Here is an 18174-nt window from a genome sequence, read left to right as displayed (position 1 = left end):
GACAGGAGGGAAAGAGAGTGTGGCGCACCCTCTCCTTCCTGCAGGAGGGTTGCTGCCTCAGCCTCTATTCATGCTGAGACAGGGAGACCACCAGACCACCACGTAGTCACTCCGGGACAGAAACCATCTCAGCTCCAGCAGTTTGAGGCTCATCCTGACGTTTTTTCTTTAAGCCAGTGCAGCACATCTGCCCTTACTTGGCAAAGTTTTCCCACCCTTATTGTAGGGGGTCACTGCTACAATGGATAATGCCTCACTTTTTTTTTTTTTTTTTGCGGTACGCAGGCCTCTCACTGCTGTGGCCTCTCCCGTTGCGGAGCACAGGTTCCGGACGCGCAGGCTCAGCAGCCATGGCTCACGGGCCCAGCCTCTCCGCGGCACGTGGGATCTTCCCGGACCGGGGCATGAACCCGCGTCCCCTGCATCGGCAGGCGGACTCCCAACCACTGCGCCACCAAGGAAGCCCCTGCCTCAATTTTTGTACAGGGGGTCTCAACTTTAATCCACAAATACCATCAATCGGCCTATCAAGGATTAAAAACTCTAATAATATTTTTTAAGATAACTATAGCTATGATTGAGTGCCAGTTCCCTAAAGAATTGCTGTTCTAAACTGTTTACATGGGTTCCCTCATTTAATTCTCAGGACGACAGAGGAAACTGGTCTGGTCAAGTAGCTTGTGAAAGTCACAGAGTGAACAGGCAGAAGAGCCAAAATCTGAAGCCAGACAACTCGGCTGCAGCATCCACGCTCCTTGTATTAAGACAATCTCTTTTCCATTCCACACGCTCTCCATTTGTAGGTTAACAGCTAACAGACACCGCGCTGGTCTTTGCGGTTTTGCCTGCTGTAGTAAGCGGTGCTGCCACCAGGGGGAGATGCTGCCCACGATATACTCAGCCACCACCAGATTCAGCACAAATCCTGGGAGACTGCGGGTATCCCTTCAGCTAGAATCTTCCTGTCCAAATGGAAGGCAAAGTGCAGAAGGAGGGAACCAGTTCACGGAGATGGCTCACTGGGGGAGAGTGTGCAGGGATGGCTTCTCAGGGCCACAGGGAGAACACAGGCTCTGGAATTGCCTGCTGCCTGCTCGCAGCCTGTGGTCAAGTCACTACGCTTTTCCCACCCTGAGCTTCATTCTCTGTAAAAGGGCAGACCCCACTGCCGGCAGCTATCTGCAGCTGTTCATTTGCAGCAGCTAAGATCACCTGACTTGTCCCCGCCCCATTTGGGAGCTGTTGCTGTATCTTGAAAAAGGTAACCATAGCCAGCTTCCATAGCTTCCGGCCGAGGCTGTTGGCAGACTCAACCCATGCCTCTCGGGGGGTTCTGTTTGGGGCTCACATCCTGGCCCAGTCAGCAGGAATCACGCTCCCATCCAGCCCCACTCTGGTTTGTGCTGGGTGGATTCCTGGGCTCTTCAGCGGAGGGGAGCTTGGCCCCATAAACCAAGCTAACTGGCAAGTGGTTGCCCTGCACTTGGCAAACAGTAAGCGCTCAACCAATGTCTGCTTTATTGTCCTAACCAACTCTCCAGGTTCTAGGCAACTTGACATGGTCTGTGAAACCCTGAAGCCTCCCCAGAGAGGACCCACGCCCTTTCCCAGGATCCCCCCGCCCTCCACTTTATGGCTCAAATTCTGGTCTATTTGGTGAATGCTCCACGGGTTCTCAAAAAAATGTCTATCTTGCTGTTGAGTGGGGTTCAGGATTTATCATTTAGATCCTGTGACTGTTTGTATTGTGCAGGCTTTCCATATCCTTCCAGATTTTCTGTCTACAGTAGTTCTATCAGATGCTGAGAAGGGCATGTAGAGTCCACACCTATACTATGGATTTTTCTGTTTCCTTTTAGCTCAACCAGCTTTGGCTTCATGTTTTGAGCCTCTGCTGTTTGATGAGTGTCCATTTAGGGTCCTCATGTCTTTCTGGTGGACTGATCCTTTTATGACTGTATAATGTCCCTCCTTGTCTCTAGTAATATTCTTTGCTTTAAAGTACACTTTATCAGATGTTGGTACCGTGGTTTCTGTATTTTTTAAATTAATGTTGGCATGATACGTATTTTTCCATCCTTGTAATATCAACTTACCAATGTCACTGAATTTGAAATGTCTTGTAAACAGCATGTAATTGGGCCAGGCTTTTTGTTTTTGTATTTTCATTCTGCAATCTCTGTTTTTTGATTGGTGTAGTCCAAACATTTACATTGAAGGTAATTACTGATAAGCTAGGGCTACATTCTGCTATATTATTGTTTTGTTTTTGCCTTGTTTTTGTTTCTCTGTTTCTGTTTCCTTGCCTTCCTTTGGTTATTGTTTAAAAGTTCATTTTGATGTATTTAGTGCTATTAAGTATAACTTCTTGTACAATTTCTGTGGTGGTTGTTAAATCACTTATTTAATCACTAAATATATGTGTGTGTGTGTGTGTGTGATTTGTCATTTTCTGCTGGTATCAGCATTTTACCACTTGGACTGATATGTGGAAACGTCACCTCCATTGAGGTCCCTTCACCTTCCTCACTTTGCAATATCACTGTCTTGTGTATCGGATGGTGGTGTAATTTTTGTTTCAATCATCAAATCATATCTGATTTATAATACCTGTGAAGAAAAGCAGAGTCTATTGTTCTTTCCATGGTTCCTTTCTCTTCCCTGATGCTCCAAGTTTCTTTCTTTCATCATTTCTTTTCTGTTCTAAGAACTTCCTTTAGCCAAATTGTTAAGAAGAGGCCTGCTAAAAACTAATTCTTTTAGTTCCTTCACCTGAGAATGTCTTTATTTTCCCTTTATTCCTGAAGGTCGTTTCACTGAACATAGAATTCAAGGTTGATATTTCTTTTCTTTCAGGCTTGAAAACTGTGTCACTTCCTTCTGGCCGTCATGGTTTAATATGAGAAATCCACTGTCGTCCTTCAGTATACATAATCCACCACTCCTTTCTGGCTACTTTCAAGATTTTTTCTTTGTCGTTAGCTGTCATAAGGTTCATGATGATTACGTTTTGCGTGGATTTTTGTTGTTGCTGTTTCTCCTGTTTGGGGTTCACTCGGCTTCTTGAATCTGCAGGTTCATGTCTTTTGCTGAACTTGGAGAGTTTGGGTCATTTCTTCAAATACTACCACTCTCCTTCCCTTCACCTTCTAGGACTCAGTGATACAAAGGACGATTGTCCCACAGGTCCCCTCATCCTTTTAAAGTCTCTGCCATTCAGCTTGGAGACCTCGTTGCTCAGTCCTCAAGTTCTCGGATTCTCTCCTCCTTCATCCCCACTCTGCTACTGAGCCTCCCTCCAGTGGGCTTTTAACTTGTTTCATACATGTTGGTTCTGTAATCTGTTCGGCTTTTTTCATCACTTCCAGTTCTCTGCCGTGTCTGTTTCTGTTTCTCCGTGCATTTGTGACTTGCTTGTTGAAGCACTGTTGCAGCGGTTGCTTTAAATCCTCACCAGCTAATCCCAACACCAGATTCCTCTGGAAGCTGGCCTCAGTCAATTGTTTCTCATTCAGCTGTAAATTTCCTGGTTCCTGGTGCAATAGGTAATTTTCTGTCGTATTCTGGATACTTGGGCAGTTATGTTAGGAGACCCTGGGTCCAGATTAAGTCTCATGTGTCAGCGGGCATGGCCCCGTGTAGGGGCAGCACCAGGTCCCAGCCGCTATGGGCTGCGTTCCCATCAACGGTTCAGGCTTTTGCTCAGCCTGGCTCACCTGCTGCTCTGAGGCTCTCACTGGCCCCCTGGGACTGCCTGAGGGGAGGAGGGGGTCTCAGTGAGGGAGGGGTGGCAGGCCTGTGGCTCAGAGAGCCTTCCCTGGCCTGGCATTTGCTGTGGGGGACCCCCTGCCTGTGGGAGACACAGGGTGCTTCCTGGATGGGGCAGGACCCTTGGCAGTGTCCCCACCACTCCAGTGTCTCTGGGCTGGGGAAGGCAGTCTCAGGTCCATGGGGACAAGAGGCTTTGGGAGCCAGGTCAGTTGTGGCAGAATCCCTTTTACTGAACCACCACAGGTGACAGGCTTTGGGGGAGCCCATCCCACCCCTACTATTGCTCCAGCCCAGGCTTGGGCTGTGGTCTGATTCCTCAGGAACTTTAAGGCCATTTGTTCTTGGACCTTTTTTCTTGTTACCAATTCAACAACCCTGCGCCTCAATTGTGTCCAGATACAGCCCATTCCCAGGTCGTAAAATGTCCCTTCCCAGTACCCCAGGTGCGCCTGGAAACTCCAATTCAGCCTTGACCCAGGCTCCATTGCCCTTGCTTTGTGAAATGTGACCCCTGGGCCATGGGGGCAATTTATCCGACGACCTATGAAACCACACACAAACCTCTAGGAGACAAAACACCACGACGACAAAGGGTCAGAACTGATGTCCCCCAGTGGGCAGGTGAGGGGCCTGTCACTGATGGATTCAGGGCCTGAGTGGGCAGGGTGGAGGGGCCGTCACTGATAGGTCCAGGACCCGAGTGGGCGGGCGGAAAGGTGGTAACGGATAGGTCCAGGACCCGAGCGGGCAGGGTGGAGGGATATATCCAGAACCTGAATGGGCGGGGCAGAGGGGCTGTCACTGATAGGTCCAGGACCTGAGTGGGCAGGGTGGAAGGGTGTTCACGTATAGGTCCAGGACCCAAGCAGGCGGGGCAAACGGGCCGTCACTGATACGTCCAGGACCCCGAGTGGGCGGGGCAGGGGGTGTGGTCACTGATAGGTGGCTAAGTGATGAATAGGGAGTGTGACGTTCCCCACATGGCAGGGGCCCGTCCAGCAAGGCTGGGAGTGCGGGGTCTCAGACAGTCCTCTGTGCAGCCTGGAGCCGTGGTGACAAATCCAGACAGTGTCCTTGAAAGCGCACCCGTAAGGGCAGTAGAACCAGAGCTCCTCCCACTTCACTCTCTGCTGTGACACTGATCAAGGGTCCAGGGCCCAGTGGGAAACTTCTGTTGGACAAGACTCAACCCATCTCCGCCCGCTCTGCCTTCCACTATTGGCATCAACCCCGGGGCCACTGCAGCTCCCCCTTCACAGCAGAGTCTCCTGGGCACCTCAGTAGAGCAGAAAGCGAAGCCCGCACAGGCTCACCCTGCCGCGAGGAAATGGAGTTTGGGTGAGGGAGCCAGCTCCTATCTGTCCATGACCCAAATGGGCCCGGGCTCTGTTTCTTTCCTGAGCTGGAACAGAAGCAGCCATGGGGGTTAAGCCACGTGGATGGTCAAGCCTCAGCCCTGAGCCACATCTGTGCCAGAGCCTGCAGGAGGAGAGGAAGGCAAGGCCAGGTGTGACCCAGTGTGTGTGAAGCTCTGGGGCCTGGCTAGGATGCAGACTTGGGCCAAGGCTTGTCCAGTGGCCACCCGGCATCGTGCTATGATAGTTGCTCCAGGCCTTAGGACGCAGAGGAAACGAGGGCAGCAGAGTCCTGCGTCCATCACCAAACAAGGGAGGGAGGTCAACCTCGGGAGGGGGCCCAGACCTGAGAGGGCAGAAAGCCAGCACAGTGGGGCTTCACCTGGTTGGGGGACGAACCCCGCTAGCCCAGGAGAGCGGCAGGGTGGCGCTGGGACTGTCACCAGTATCTACTGAAAAAACAGGTGAACCCACCACACATCTTATATTCAGGTTCAGCACCCAACTCGGTAGACACCTGGGAAGTCCCGTCAGAGGCTGATCTACACGGGTAGCTTTCTCCTACAGCTACTGGAACAGGGGCTTTCTATCAACATCAAAAATGTAGCAGCTCCTATGATCAGTACCACACATTATTATGAAATTCTTAGAATCTCTGAATACAATTTTCAAAAGTCTCTGGGCAGAAATCAAACTATAATCCACGGATCCATAAACAATCCCCTTCAAACTCCCACATACACACACACACGGGCACACCCAGACCCGCACACGCATGTCCACACCCGCACACGCCTTCTGGGGTCTTCCCGTTCAAAACGACAAACAAATGCCTGCCTCACTGAGGCTTCCCAAGTTTATACTTTTATTATACTCTGAATAGAGATGGTATTTAAAGAGCAAAGAAAATGACTATACAAAGGATTTATAGAACATTCATTTACATACGGGATACATTCTTTACAATATAAGAAAAGTAAAGATATCCACTACTAGGTAAGGCAGATAAGGAGACACGATGAGGTCTTTGATGCCGAGGATACACACGGAGACCCTTAAATGCGGTGACTTAACACAGTTATAGGTTAACACTGGAGGAATACAGCATAGGTTAATGAGCAGGTAAACAGGCCCTGGCTATGACACCTGTGGGGTGCAGTCCTCGTGCATGCCCCAGGACAGTACCCCTGTGCCCACGGGCACCCCAGAAGCCAGATGCCTGGGGATGTTCCTTCCCCCGCCTGCCCCAGAGTCAGTGTTGGCGGTGGGGCTGCCTGAGGTCTGAGCACGAAGTTCATGGACTCGTTCCATTTCATGCATATGTAACACACTGTCGTACCAGCTCCTCAGAAGACAGGGAATTGGCTTCCTTTCATTCCACCTCAGAGGGAGAGCCATTTGCTGGGAGGACACCTGCTGATGTCTTTGACTACTGAGAGTAAAAGTCTCAGCTGCCAGTCAGTTTCAAAAGCAAATGTCATGGCTTGTATGCTCTGGACGAGGACGGCCTCTGTGATTGGGGTGGTTGACGTTTCTCAGTCCTGCACCCCTCTCTTGCTCTGATTTCAACATGAGCCCTCTCTACCTTCGTCAGAAGGATAAGGGACCTGGCCTGCGGTCCCTGGGTCAAATCTGGGGACAAGCATCTCAGGAGGAGGCCCCTCTGGGGGACAGCACAAACCTCCGCTCCCCCTGGCTGAGTTCTAGCTGTGAATGAAAAACGGAAATGCTAGACACCCCCAACCCCGGGTACCAAGGCATCAGGCCTCTGGAAGATGCCGGCACGTTCTCCTTAGCCAGGCCGCCCTGCGTCAGGGTAGAGGGTCCGCGAGGACCAAGGCAAACATTTGGCACAGAAATGAGGCACTTGTGTTGGTGCATCAATAGGAGCTAAACAGTGGACTCACCCACCTGCTTTCACGCACACACTCACACTCATACACGCGTACAACGCCCACTGCGACTCGGCCAATCCCACCTCTGCTGTCACCGAGTCTGTCTCTGCCCCACTTGAAAACAGAAGCCACAAAGCACGTTTCCAAACGCCAGCGTGGTGACCGCCACAGTGATTCCTGGTGTTTGAAGAGCTGGTGCTTGATTTGCGAAGTGGAGGAGACGGGCAGTTCACGGGGGATGGAGAGCCATGGTGCAAGTGTCTTGGGTGACGGGGAAGGAGACTGGGGCCTCTTGCTATGGGATCTTGCAGGACCATTGGCTTCTTCTCCCAAACCTCTGACCACTGCCGGATTCAGGTGGACAGACCACGGCTCTGCGATATGCACATCAGCGTAAAGAGCACAGCCGATTAGGTGGCTAAGATGATGCAGAAGAGCTGGAAACAGCGCGGAAGGACTGAGATTCGTCCTCATCTTCACCCTGCTCAGGGGCCAGAACACAGGGATCCCGACGGGCGCCAACAGGCTGGGTGGAGACAGACCAGTGTTCCCTCAGGTCAGTGGTTCTCGGGATGATCTCTCCCAGGCCCCCGGAGGGCCGAGAACCGCGACGTGGAGGACGGCTGAGTCTCCAAGTAAGCGTGTCCCACCCCTCAGGACCCTTCCCCCCGCAGCGAGGATGTACCCACAGCCTGGAAAAGACACGTGGATGGTCAAGCGTTCGGGAAGGCGGCTTGAGGCAAAGTCAGCTTTCGGCAGCCGCCCGCAGGCAACAACAGCCCACGGAGCGGTCAACAGAGTCCGCACCACCCGTCTTCGTGCATCCGACACGGGGACAGATGCTCCTCCCGGAGCCCCGGCGCGGCAGGCGGCAGCTTTTGGACACCAGTACAGCACAGCAATGGCAAACCGTTCTCATAAATAACTTGGCATTACGTAACACATAAATTACACGGAAATGGGGTTTTACTCCTATCTTCTCACTTTCCCCTCTCACGGCCCAGGGCGCCGTTCAGCTGAGGCACGTGCGCAGACGCGGGGAGCCGTCCCCACGCCCAGGCTCCGGCCTCACAGTGGCCGCACGACCTCCCTCGTGCTCACCGCCCATCACGTCGTCCCCTTGTCCATGATGCCCCAGTGCCCCGGGAGAGCCTGACCCGCATAAACCTTCATCCAACATGCATCCCCTTCTCAGGTTAATCAGCACCTCCGTCGTGGGAGGACAGAGGCCCTGAGGTGCCCGCTGGACGGGAGCCCTCTGACATGACAGCGGCAAGGCACAGCCGGTCACTCAGGGCCACTGAGGAGCGGGCGGGCTCCCCTCCTTCCCACAAACACCAGAGTTCGAGGAACACGGGTCCCCACGTCCCCTTGCATGGTCCTTTCCTGCATGGGGACCGGGCGGGCACACCCGATGCCCAACTTCCTCCACCTGGAAAGCACTGGGCTACAGAAATGCGTCCATGAGCAGTGGCTCTCAGCTAAGGCCAGCTGGTGGCAGGGTTGTTTGTTTGTAAGGTTGGAGGAACCCCTTTCCCTCCTGGGCCTGGAACGTCAGGGTCACACAGGCCCTTCTGGAGTCTCCAGGCTGTGGGGGCTCAAATCTTCTTAGGGGAGCCGATCATGACCTTGGACACGAAGTTGACGATGGCACTGGCCGGCTGCTCGGGGTCATGCTCTGCAAACAGGTGGCACACGTTGTCTGTGGCGCTGCCCTGCTTCCGGGCCACAAATCCAAAGACCCTGCAAAAGGAAAGCCAGGTCAGCGTGCCAGCCGAGTCCTGTCCACCCCACAGGATACAAACCTCCGCTTCCTGTCGCACCGCCGCCACCTCTAACCTCTGCTTCTCCAAAGTCTCAGGGGCCGAGTCCCCTGCCGGACACCTCCAGACGCAGGTCTGCGTCCTCTCTGCCTCGCAGACCCTGCAGGGAGGATGCTGTGCCCAGACCTCACAAGGGAGGAACCTGACGGGCAGGACCGAGGAGTGCCAGTCACGGGTCTGGGACCTGAACCAAAGCCGCTGCTCCAACCTGGCCAGAACCCTCCGGTTCTGCCAGCTCCTGAGCTTCACTCCCGAGTCTCTGATGGGGAGGACCCTGGCTCTACCTCAGGAGCCGCCTACTCCCTGCTCACATGATCAGAGCAGACGGGCACACAAAACTCCAGGTGCCAGCACCCCAGCCTCGGCTCCTGGGGTGCTGGGGGCTCTCCCTGGATGCCCACGATCCCACCCACTGGGGCCAGAGGATGGGAGGTTAAAAACACGCCAGGGGCTCCCTTCTCCAGCCTCATACCCCTGAGTTACAAACTACGTGCAGGTGAGGAAACTGTTTAAGAGCACGGAACAGGGCTTCCCTGGAGGCGCAATGGTTGAGAGTCCGCCTGCCGATGCAGGGGACGCGGGTTCGTGCCCCGGTCCGGGAAGATCCCACATGCCGCGGAGCGGCCGGGCCCGTGAGCCGTGGCCGCTGAGCCTGCGCGTCCGGAGCCTGTGCTCCGCAACGGGAGAGGCCACAACAGTGAGAGGCCCGCGTACCGCAAAACAAAACAAAAAAGCACAGAACAATCTAATATTTTTCTTAGAAGAACAGAAGCCTTTATCTGAATAAGCTTTCAGAAGCCGCAAACTTAACACAATAACTACCATTATCCAAATCCAAATCCCTGGACTTGGATAATGGTAGTTTTTCCTTATCTGAGGTCTTTCTTCTCCTTCTCAGAACAATGAAGAATTTTTCTGTATGAGCTGAGTGGTTTCCACACCACGGGAGGGACTGGCTGACAGCACTCAAGTGACCCCCGCTGGGACCACACACTCCACAAGGCTGGGATCCCCATGGGCCCTGTGAGCCAGAGCGGCCTGGGGGCACCGCCCCCCCACCCCGGGGGGCTCCGACCACTTTATCAGATGCCAGGACAAACGGCCAACGTGAAACTGGAATCCTGGGATTGGACCCCTGCAGTTAGACATTCGTGGTAATCAAATTTAGGTGACGCGGAGGACGCCCACCTGTGGGCATGCAGACAGCTCTGGAGGGTTCCGAGGCTGCGTGGCCATCACAGAGCCTGGGCCAGGGCAGAGCCGTGCTCCCTCTGCGCTGACGCCCGCTGCACTCAGGCAGCGCCCCCTTCCAACACCACGGCCTCAGCGCTGCTGCAGACTCTACCCCTCCTCAATGGCCAGAAACGCTGTGCAATCTCTTCACGCTATTTATACCATATTTTATGGGTCACAGGTAAGTACTGCTCATTCAGAGAAGAGCAAGCAGAAAAGTTAACCCTTCGCAGGCCCTTTCTGCATAAAGAGAACACTTTCATTTCTGTTTAATGCCAAACGCACTAACACAACATTGTAAATCTATACTCCAATAAAATTTTTTTAAAAAGGTCACACCCAAACCCATCGGCATTATTTAGTCATTTTCCTCTTTGGAAATCCGGGGCAGAATTCAGCTTTGGAGGCAAGCGTCTACTAAGAAAGAATGAAGACAGGCTGGCAACATACCTTGAGCAAGGGCCGTCTGTGATCCACCTTGCAAATTACAGAATAAGAGAAGAGTCACGTTAATTTCTTCATTAACTCAAAAAGCAAAGGAAGCACATGCACTGCTTAGTACAGATACAGACGTCTTACTTCCTGTCTTGTGGATCCAACGCACAGAAGATCACGCCGCTCACGGGGTAGTGCCTCCGGAAGAAGAGCCTGCCGGGACAGGGATAGGGAGAGCCCATGACTGGGGTTTTGCAGTGACAATGCTGCCCTGGGCAGACCCCCCAGGAGGAGGTTCGGTGTGGGGGGAAGAAGCCTATTTTATGCTTTTACTGGTGGTCTGGAGAGAAGAGCAGAGTGTACGTTTGTTAGAAATCAGCAGACCTACGAGGCTGGGCAGAGTGGTTCCGGGAAAAGTGGGCACTAGGAAAGGAGTGCGTCTCGGGGCGAAGGGAAGCACCTTGCCGAGTGAAATGGAGAAGCGCCAGACGAGTGGAGGGCGGGACCAAGCTGAGTGAGGCCCTACCTTCCTGCCCTCATCCCAGGAAAACACCAACTGTCTACAGCCCTCGCAGCTGCCTGTGAAGAGGGCGCCTGGTACAGACCACCACTCTCCCAGGACAGGAGCCAAGTCAGCCCCAACGAGGCATCTGACAGCATGTTGTAGACTGTCAAGGGCTGTGCACGTGAAACCCACTGGGAGGTGCTACTACCGCCGGGCCAGCACAGCCGCTGGGGGACCCACCAGAGGACTCCTCTGTCCTCGGTCCCGGCTCCTGTCACTCGTCCTTTGTTTCACTGTCAGCCCTCCCCACTCCTCTGAGCATGGCCTGCCCTGTGTGCCCCACTCCAGCTGGGCAAGCGCCCCTCTCCTCTTGGGGGAGGTGGTATCCCCAGAGGCTGGTGGCTTTGATCTGGGCAAGGAGAGAGCTCATCAGGAGAAGGAAAGAAAGAGGCCAGCGTATGGGAAAGGCACAGGCAGAGCCGGGCATCTTTCAGCGGGAACACGGAGGACACAGCCTCTTTTGTCCAGCGTCAGCCAGGCTGAACGCGCGTTCCGTCTCCTGCGACAGGGAAGATCCCGGGTGCCACGGACGCGGCCCACCCCCATGGTTTTTTAAGGACACAGGGAAACTAGAGATACAGAAAAAGCACACAGGTAGCAGGAGAAAATAGAGAGGCTGTGAAGGAAGGAGCCGTGCTTTCCTGCCCGACCCCCTGTCCACGCTTCAGCTGAGCCGTACCGGCACCTGCTCGTGGATATCTCATTCGAGTCACTGACATCCCAAGACGGTTACCTCAGTGCAGCTTGAGAGGAGAGGAAACCGAGTGCATGGCATGAGGAATGTGCCACGGTGGCCCGTCGGGTAAAGCGCGGGGAGCAAGGACCCCAGTCCGAGTGGCAGGACCCACGCTGCACCTGACACTCCACGCCCACTTCATCCTGAGAGCAGTGGGTGGGAGCTCTGGGTCAGGGACCCTCCCAAGCCCAGGACTAGCTCTGGAGCAGGGGCCGTGGCAGGAAGAGCTCCAGGGCGCCGGGGTGAGCGCTGCCCCACCGGCTGGTGCGGGGACTGGCCGCCTGCCCCTTGAAGCTCCGGCCATCACTCTGCTTTGAGGGTCGCTGACCTGCCTTCCTCATTAATCACAGCAGGCTGTTTACATAACAAATAAACAATAACTGCCTCTGAAATGCCTTGGATCCTGAGGTCAAAGGCTCTGCTCGTGGGAGGAACACGCTTGCCGTTGTTCTGTCCACGCACCTGACCCTGCTCTGTGCTCACCTGGAAACTGAAACAGCATCTACTGTCTAGATGTTCAAATGTTGTTAACTAAGATACAACAATAGACAATATCTAGATGATAGTTAATAATTAACATTAATTATTCTTATATACTATATTATTATTACATAATAATTAACATTATCTAGACACTGAAATAATATCTATCGAGGTCACATTCTCACCTGAAATGGGATGACCAAGTGTTAGAATGGGATGACCAACGATACAGAAGCAAAGATGAGTGGATTCTATCATAGTCTCTGAGTGTTTTTACAGAAATGACAAAAGATTTTTGCATTTGCAAACTACACACACGCACACACACACACGTGTGTGTGTGTACGTGTGTGTGTGTGCGTGTGTAAGAGATACTCAAAGATCCATGTATCTTTTTAAAAATTTTACTGACTTCTAAAAAACCAGCATTTGGGCCTAATGTCAATAGTTTATATGTGTCTCTGGGGACATACAGGACCAAGCACAGAGTGACTGGATCATTGATTCGTTCCAGGACCGCTGAGCTTTGCCGCGGTGACCACCGCACGTCCAGGGGCCTGGGCAGAGCTGGTGGAAGGTCTCACCCCAGGCGGGGTCAGAAGCCCCGCCCACCCCGCAGCCTGGCCGCCACACACACTCACTTCCTCTGGTTGTCCGTCAGGGTGATGCCCTGGGCTGACACCTTGAAATGCACGACCGTGGACAAAGGAGGCGGCTCTTGGACCAGGGTGATGCTCAGGGCCTTCTGGATGGCTTGGTGGCCCGTAAGGGACTCCATCTCCACGGAGTTCAGATACCACACGTTGCAAGCTGGAAGACGCAGGGGGAAGCGGCGTTAACGCGTCTGCCAGACACGAGGGCCCCAGGGTTTATGAACAACATGCACATATGTGTGGCCAGGTATGTCTGAGGCAAACGCCCTTTACCCCTAATTCCCAAGGTGTGGAGTGACCCAGAGATGCACACGCCCCGAGGCCAATGCAGAGAATAACACCCCGTCCCGCCCACCCCCAACGCACACACTGGAGCCGAGGAAACTCCTCCCAGTGGCCCAGGATGCGTCTCCACCCCTGCAGCATCATTTACACCTGGTGTCCCAAGGGTGGGCTGGAGGCACCCTCCCCCGTCTCAGTGTGGGTCTGGGTGGGATAAGAACCCCACCACACCTGCAGTTAAGGAAACGTCCCCAGAGGGGAGCCTGCAGCCTGGAACCCCAAATATCCACCCCGCACAGAGTTCTGAAAGCAGCAGGCACCCAGAAGGAGTTGCTGTGAACGAATGACTTGCAGAGACTAAGAACACGGTCTGCGCGCAAAGAGCTGGGATGGTTTGTCCCGTCCACGTGCTGCCAAGGGGACTGGGGTTTGTCCACCGCCACCTCCCCTCGGGGGAAGCAAACAGCTGAGTGCGAACGAGACTTTGTAAACAGACTGATGGCCCTTTGAGCCTGGATCCCTGCAGCTCATGCAGAAGCTAACGTGGGACTTCGAGGCGTGTGACATCTGTGTGACTGTGGGACATTCAGACTCTCCCTCAAGCTCAGTCCTGCGGGAGCTGTGGCTTTGCCTGGCCACTCACCAAGGACATGTCCCCCCAGGAACAGAGCCGCTCTTGTTCCCCGCTCTGCCGGATGCAGCCTCTGCAAGTGAGTGGGCTGTCTTAACTCCATCTCTAAAGGTCTTTAGATTTTCACTAAACAGAAAAGAAAAAGCTTCCCCTTGACTGGAGCAATAAGGTGAGCGCTGTGCCCTCGCCTGCACCATTTTCCTTGGGAGAGTCTCCCGGAGGCCCAGCCTTGGACGGGCTCCGTCTCCACCCCGAATTCTGAGACTCAGCAGCGGTCACACCTGTTGGCAGGTGTGCTGCCGCAGGCCCGCGAAGATGGGTTAAGAAGAGCGGAAATAACGTACAATGTCCCTGGTGTCGAGATGCAGGGCCGCTTAGGAGCTGCCAGCCCTCTGTTCTCTCCACGGCCAAGGCGACAATCCACAGGTACTCTTTAAGAAGCTGAGAAAGTTTGAGGATTTGGAAACTTCCACTTCGGCGAGGACACGATGATGAAGAAAGAAAGCAAGGCCTGGGGTGCGTGTAACCAATTCATCAGAAGAACGAGGCCCCTCCCTTTACCCTGGGTGGGGGCATCAGAAGCGGGCAGACCGGAGCCGGGAGCAGCTACAATCCTCTGATTTGCCGGAAGAGGCCTGAGTGGAAAGGCTGGGTCTTGAGGGAAGGTGGGAGATACCAGAGAACCGCCCAAACGCATGTTAACTGAGAGTTTCATCCCAGACACCAACTTCCCTCTATAACGTTTACTGAACAAGTCACTTTTACTCTCTGAAAAAGAGCTTCGTATTTCACTCCCATAATTATTAAAATGACATGGTGCCATTAAGCAGTCTTCAAAGAAGTTCCCCAACACACCAGTTTTCATTTCTCCGAGCTCCACCTGACACGGCTCATTCATTAGGACACTTACTCTGTGTCAGGCCTCGACCGAACGTCTGAGACAGACTATCTCATCACATCTGCATCAGGGTCCTGTGAGGAAGATTCTGTTATCATCCCCAATTTACAGACGAGGAAACTGAAGTGTAGAGAAATATGCCAGAAGCCTGGCAACTCCCCAGGGGGCTTGCTGTGATACCCAACCTTCGTGCTGGCTCCTGCGGTGCTGAGGGACCTGGTACCACCAGGTGCCAGGTGCCAGGTAGAGAACACGGGCTCAGGAAGAAATTTCGCGTACCATTCCTGAGGATGAGCTGTGATGTTTTCTTTTTTTTTTTGAGCTGTGAATTTTACTTCGAGACATTCCTCAGCCATAATGATGCCGTCAGCAGCCCCATGTGACTGTCCTGACAGAGTGGCATCTTTTAAGCCACTGTCCCTCCTACACATCTTGAGAGGCAGGGAGAAACCAGAGAGCCCTCCCTGAACGGCTGAGCTGCTGTGGCCACTGCTGTCCTCTCTGCATCCTCTTGTCCCAGCCGGCGGCACTGCCCCATCTGAGGACGCCGGGCAATGAGACACTCCAGGGAACTGCAGGGCCGGAGGCTGACCTGCACTTCAGCTCCTGTCTGAACTTGAGGGGTCTACTTGTGTCGTCTTGGGAAAGAGAGTGAGTTGGCCAAAGTCTTTAAAATTGTAGTTGCCCAAAGCTTTGACGAAATCGGGTGCTTTTATGAAATGCTCGCGTCCACCCGGACAGCCTTTCTGGAAGATGATTCGGCGTTATTTGTCAGGAGGATCTGAAGACCTGCCTGCACTCGGTAACCTGGAGGTCCCGCTCCGAGAGACCTGAGACAGGAAATATTCCATAACCAGCTGAGACAGCTAACCTAGAGGTGAAGATATTTGAGCCCCATACTCATTTGGTGGGAAGTTAGTTGGAAACAAACTACGTCCAAAAGGAGGGGAATGGTGAAATTAGCCCCTCAATGGAATACCAACTAACCAGCAAATGGTAATCACGAACCCTGTATAGCAACGTGGAAAAATGTTAGCGGTTTCTGGGAAAAGCAGAATAAAACTATCTGTGCCATGATGAGACCTATACAATGAAAGGCCTGTGTGCCTACGAACAGTTGGAGGTGTGCCTGGAAAATTTAAGACGGTTTGAGTTTAGGAGGGTGAACATTCTGCCTTTGATTTCATTAGTATTACTATAATGATACTCGTGCAGTTACAAAAGAGAAGAAAGAAAATTCTGATCTAGTCACAATGAAATCCCAGAAAATCGGCACGAGCTGAACCTGGAGCGGGCGCACGTCTGCCACGACCCAGACTCCTGCTTCCTTGTAGCAGCACAGATCGCCTTTTGAGAAGGAACAGCCAGCCTGGGGGGCATCTCCCCCCGACGCAGAGCGGCACTGTCCCTCCTCGGAGCAGAGAGGGGAGCCCTCCCTTCTCCCAAGCACGTCTGGGGCAGCTCTGCTGAGCCCACGCCAGCCCCTTCCCTCCCCAGCAGAGGACAGGTGGGCCTGCTGTGCTTGTCCCCCGGGGCCTGGCCCAATTCGTCCAATTCCACCTGAGGGTGCATAGCTGTGGTGCCATGCTGAACGGGAAAGCGCCCGTCAAACCCGCGGCGGGAAGCAGAAGTGTTAAGGTCACAGGTTCTCACCCAGTCCTACCGCTGCCAGAAATTCAGGGTCTGAAGGTCACAATTCAGAACTCAGAAAAAGGAAGTGATGCAGAAAGGTAGCCTCCCAGTGCTGTCTGTGGTACTGAGAAGTTAGACGCACGCTAACTGGGCAACCGTAAGGGGTGGAATCAGCCGGCGGACGGTTCCTCAGCCACTGAAAGTGCGACCTAGGCTGTGTCTGCCAAAAACATGGGTAAACCCCTTATGCTAAGGGGGAAAAGGAAAACAGCCAGTGGTTGTACCTGGGCGACAGGTCTGTGGGGAATTCATTTCTCCCTTTTCTGTGTCTTCCTTTTTTTTTTTTTTTTTAAACTGGAAGAATTCCTATTACTTTTATAAAGAAAACATCCTTTACAGTACGGTATGTTAAAGACACAGCCCTAACGTTTATGGGATATCGTGTGGGGTCTGGTGCCAGGGCCTTCAGCTGCATTCCACTGCTTCAACAGAACCAATTAAGAGCTGACACTAAAAACATGAACAGCAATTCTTTTAGAAACTGCAGCAACTCACAACGGCCTCGGTATCAGATTCGAAGGGATTAAACTGAAGAGAACTGAACGCTGCAGACACCCCTGAGTGTCAGCGCCTCACCTCCACGCAGAGGACACAGGCCAGAGAATCTCGAGGAGCCCTTGCAGGGCCAGGGGTCTGGGATTCTAAGTGAATTCAGACAACAAATGAAACTTAGTTTAAGGGGAGAAAGAACCACTCAGTTTCCTTAAGGTGGTCAGAGACCGGACAGCCTGATCATCTTCTCACCACGGTCACTCTGCACTTTTCGAACCAACAGCTAGGACCCAGCGCTCTCTGTAGCATCCTCACTCTTCCAGCTACATATCTGTGTCCTGACTCAATTCCTTGCCTTGTCAGCCGTGAAGGCAGCTGGATGGACATTTAAACCTTTGGATGTGTTCTAGAAACAAGAGATTTTAAAAGGACCTAAGCTCAGGGCAGTCATAATTTAACCCCCAGACATAAATGCCCAATCAGATGATTAAATAAGACCTCCAGGTTCTGCGTGAAGTCCTGTCCCTGGGAGGCTCACCCTTTAAAAAAGCAAAGCTTTCAGAGTTACTGATACGTGCCATAGATTATCTGAAAAGACGATAGAGTGTAACTAAAAATTATAAGCCACAGCAGAAGAAAAAGCTTTAATATCTAAAAATAAAGGCTATTATAGTTCCATTAGGATCAACTAATTCATTGATTCATTTACTAATTCAACATGTATTGGGAAAATGTTAGGTAACAAGGAAGCTTAAGGAGAAACATGAAATGCTGCTTGTAATGAGATGATAGTGAACCAAAGTGCAGAACCCAGAGGCGTGTGTGCCCCAGTGCTAACTGCCTGGGGTGGGTGAGCGGGGCTGTAACCCTGAGACACCAGGTGGTGCCCCGATGGAAGCCCAGGCTCTGCCAGCCTCACAGGGCACGTACTCGGAAGGGTTTGCTGCCATCATTCTGGAGCACTTTTCTTGAATGAGGTTGATACATGAGGTTGCAATTTAAAAATCATTAATGACATGTTTAAAAATTTTTTAATACATTTTTTTAAAGGTGCAGCTGAAACAAACATGTCAATCGGAGCAGACCTGATTTCACAGCCCACCTCCAAGGTCAAGTGCATGGGTGAGCAGTTCACCAGTAAGGCCTGCAGTAAAGTCCAGCATGTTCCCTGCAACTTTGCTGGGACCCAGAGACATGGGGACAAAGCTGCTGCTTTAACGTAAGGTAGCA

The 18174-nt window shown here is 52.8% G+C and overlaps 1 protein-coding gene across 4 annotated transcripts in view; it reads right to left on the bottom strand.

The window, feature by feature from the left end:
* Positions 1-5974: 5974 nt before the first annotated feature.
* Positions 5975-18174, bottom strand: part of TNS3 (tensin 3) — a 224677-nt gene continuing 212477 nt past the window's right edge. For all 4 annotated transcript variants that reach the window (XM_060020134.1, XM_060020131.1, XM_060020132.1 and 1 more), the window contains 4 exons: positions 12938-13106; positions 10657-10725; positions 10528-10554; positions 5975-8764 (listed from right to left, as the gene is read on the bottom strand). In XM_060020134.1, the coding sequence (XP_059876117.1) occupies positions 8620-8764; positions 10528-10554; positions 10657-10725; positions 12938-13106 (410 nt within the window). In that variant the 3' untranslated portion in view covers positions 5975-8619. The remainder of the gene's footprint in view (positions 8765-10527; positions 10555-10656; positions 10726-12937; positions 13107-18174) is intronic.

The sequence above is a fragment of the Delphinus delphis genome, chromosome 9 (assembly GCF_949987515.2).
Source record: "Delphinus delphis chromosome 9, mDelDel1.2, whole genome shotgun sequence".
NCBI lineage: Eukaryota > Metazoa > Chordata > Mammalia > Artiodactyla > Delphinidae > Delphinus > Delphinus delphis.
Note: the sequence above shows the minus strand (reverse complement) of the source record. Positions and strands in the feature narration are given on the sequence as shown.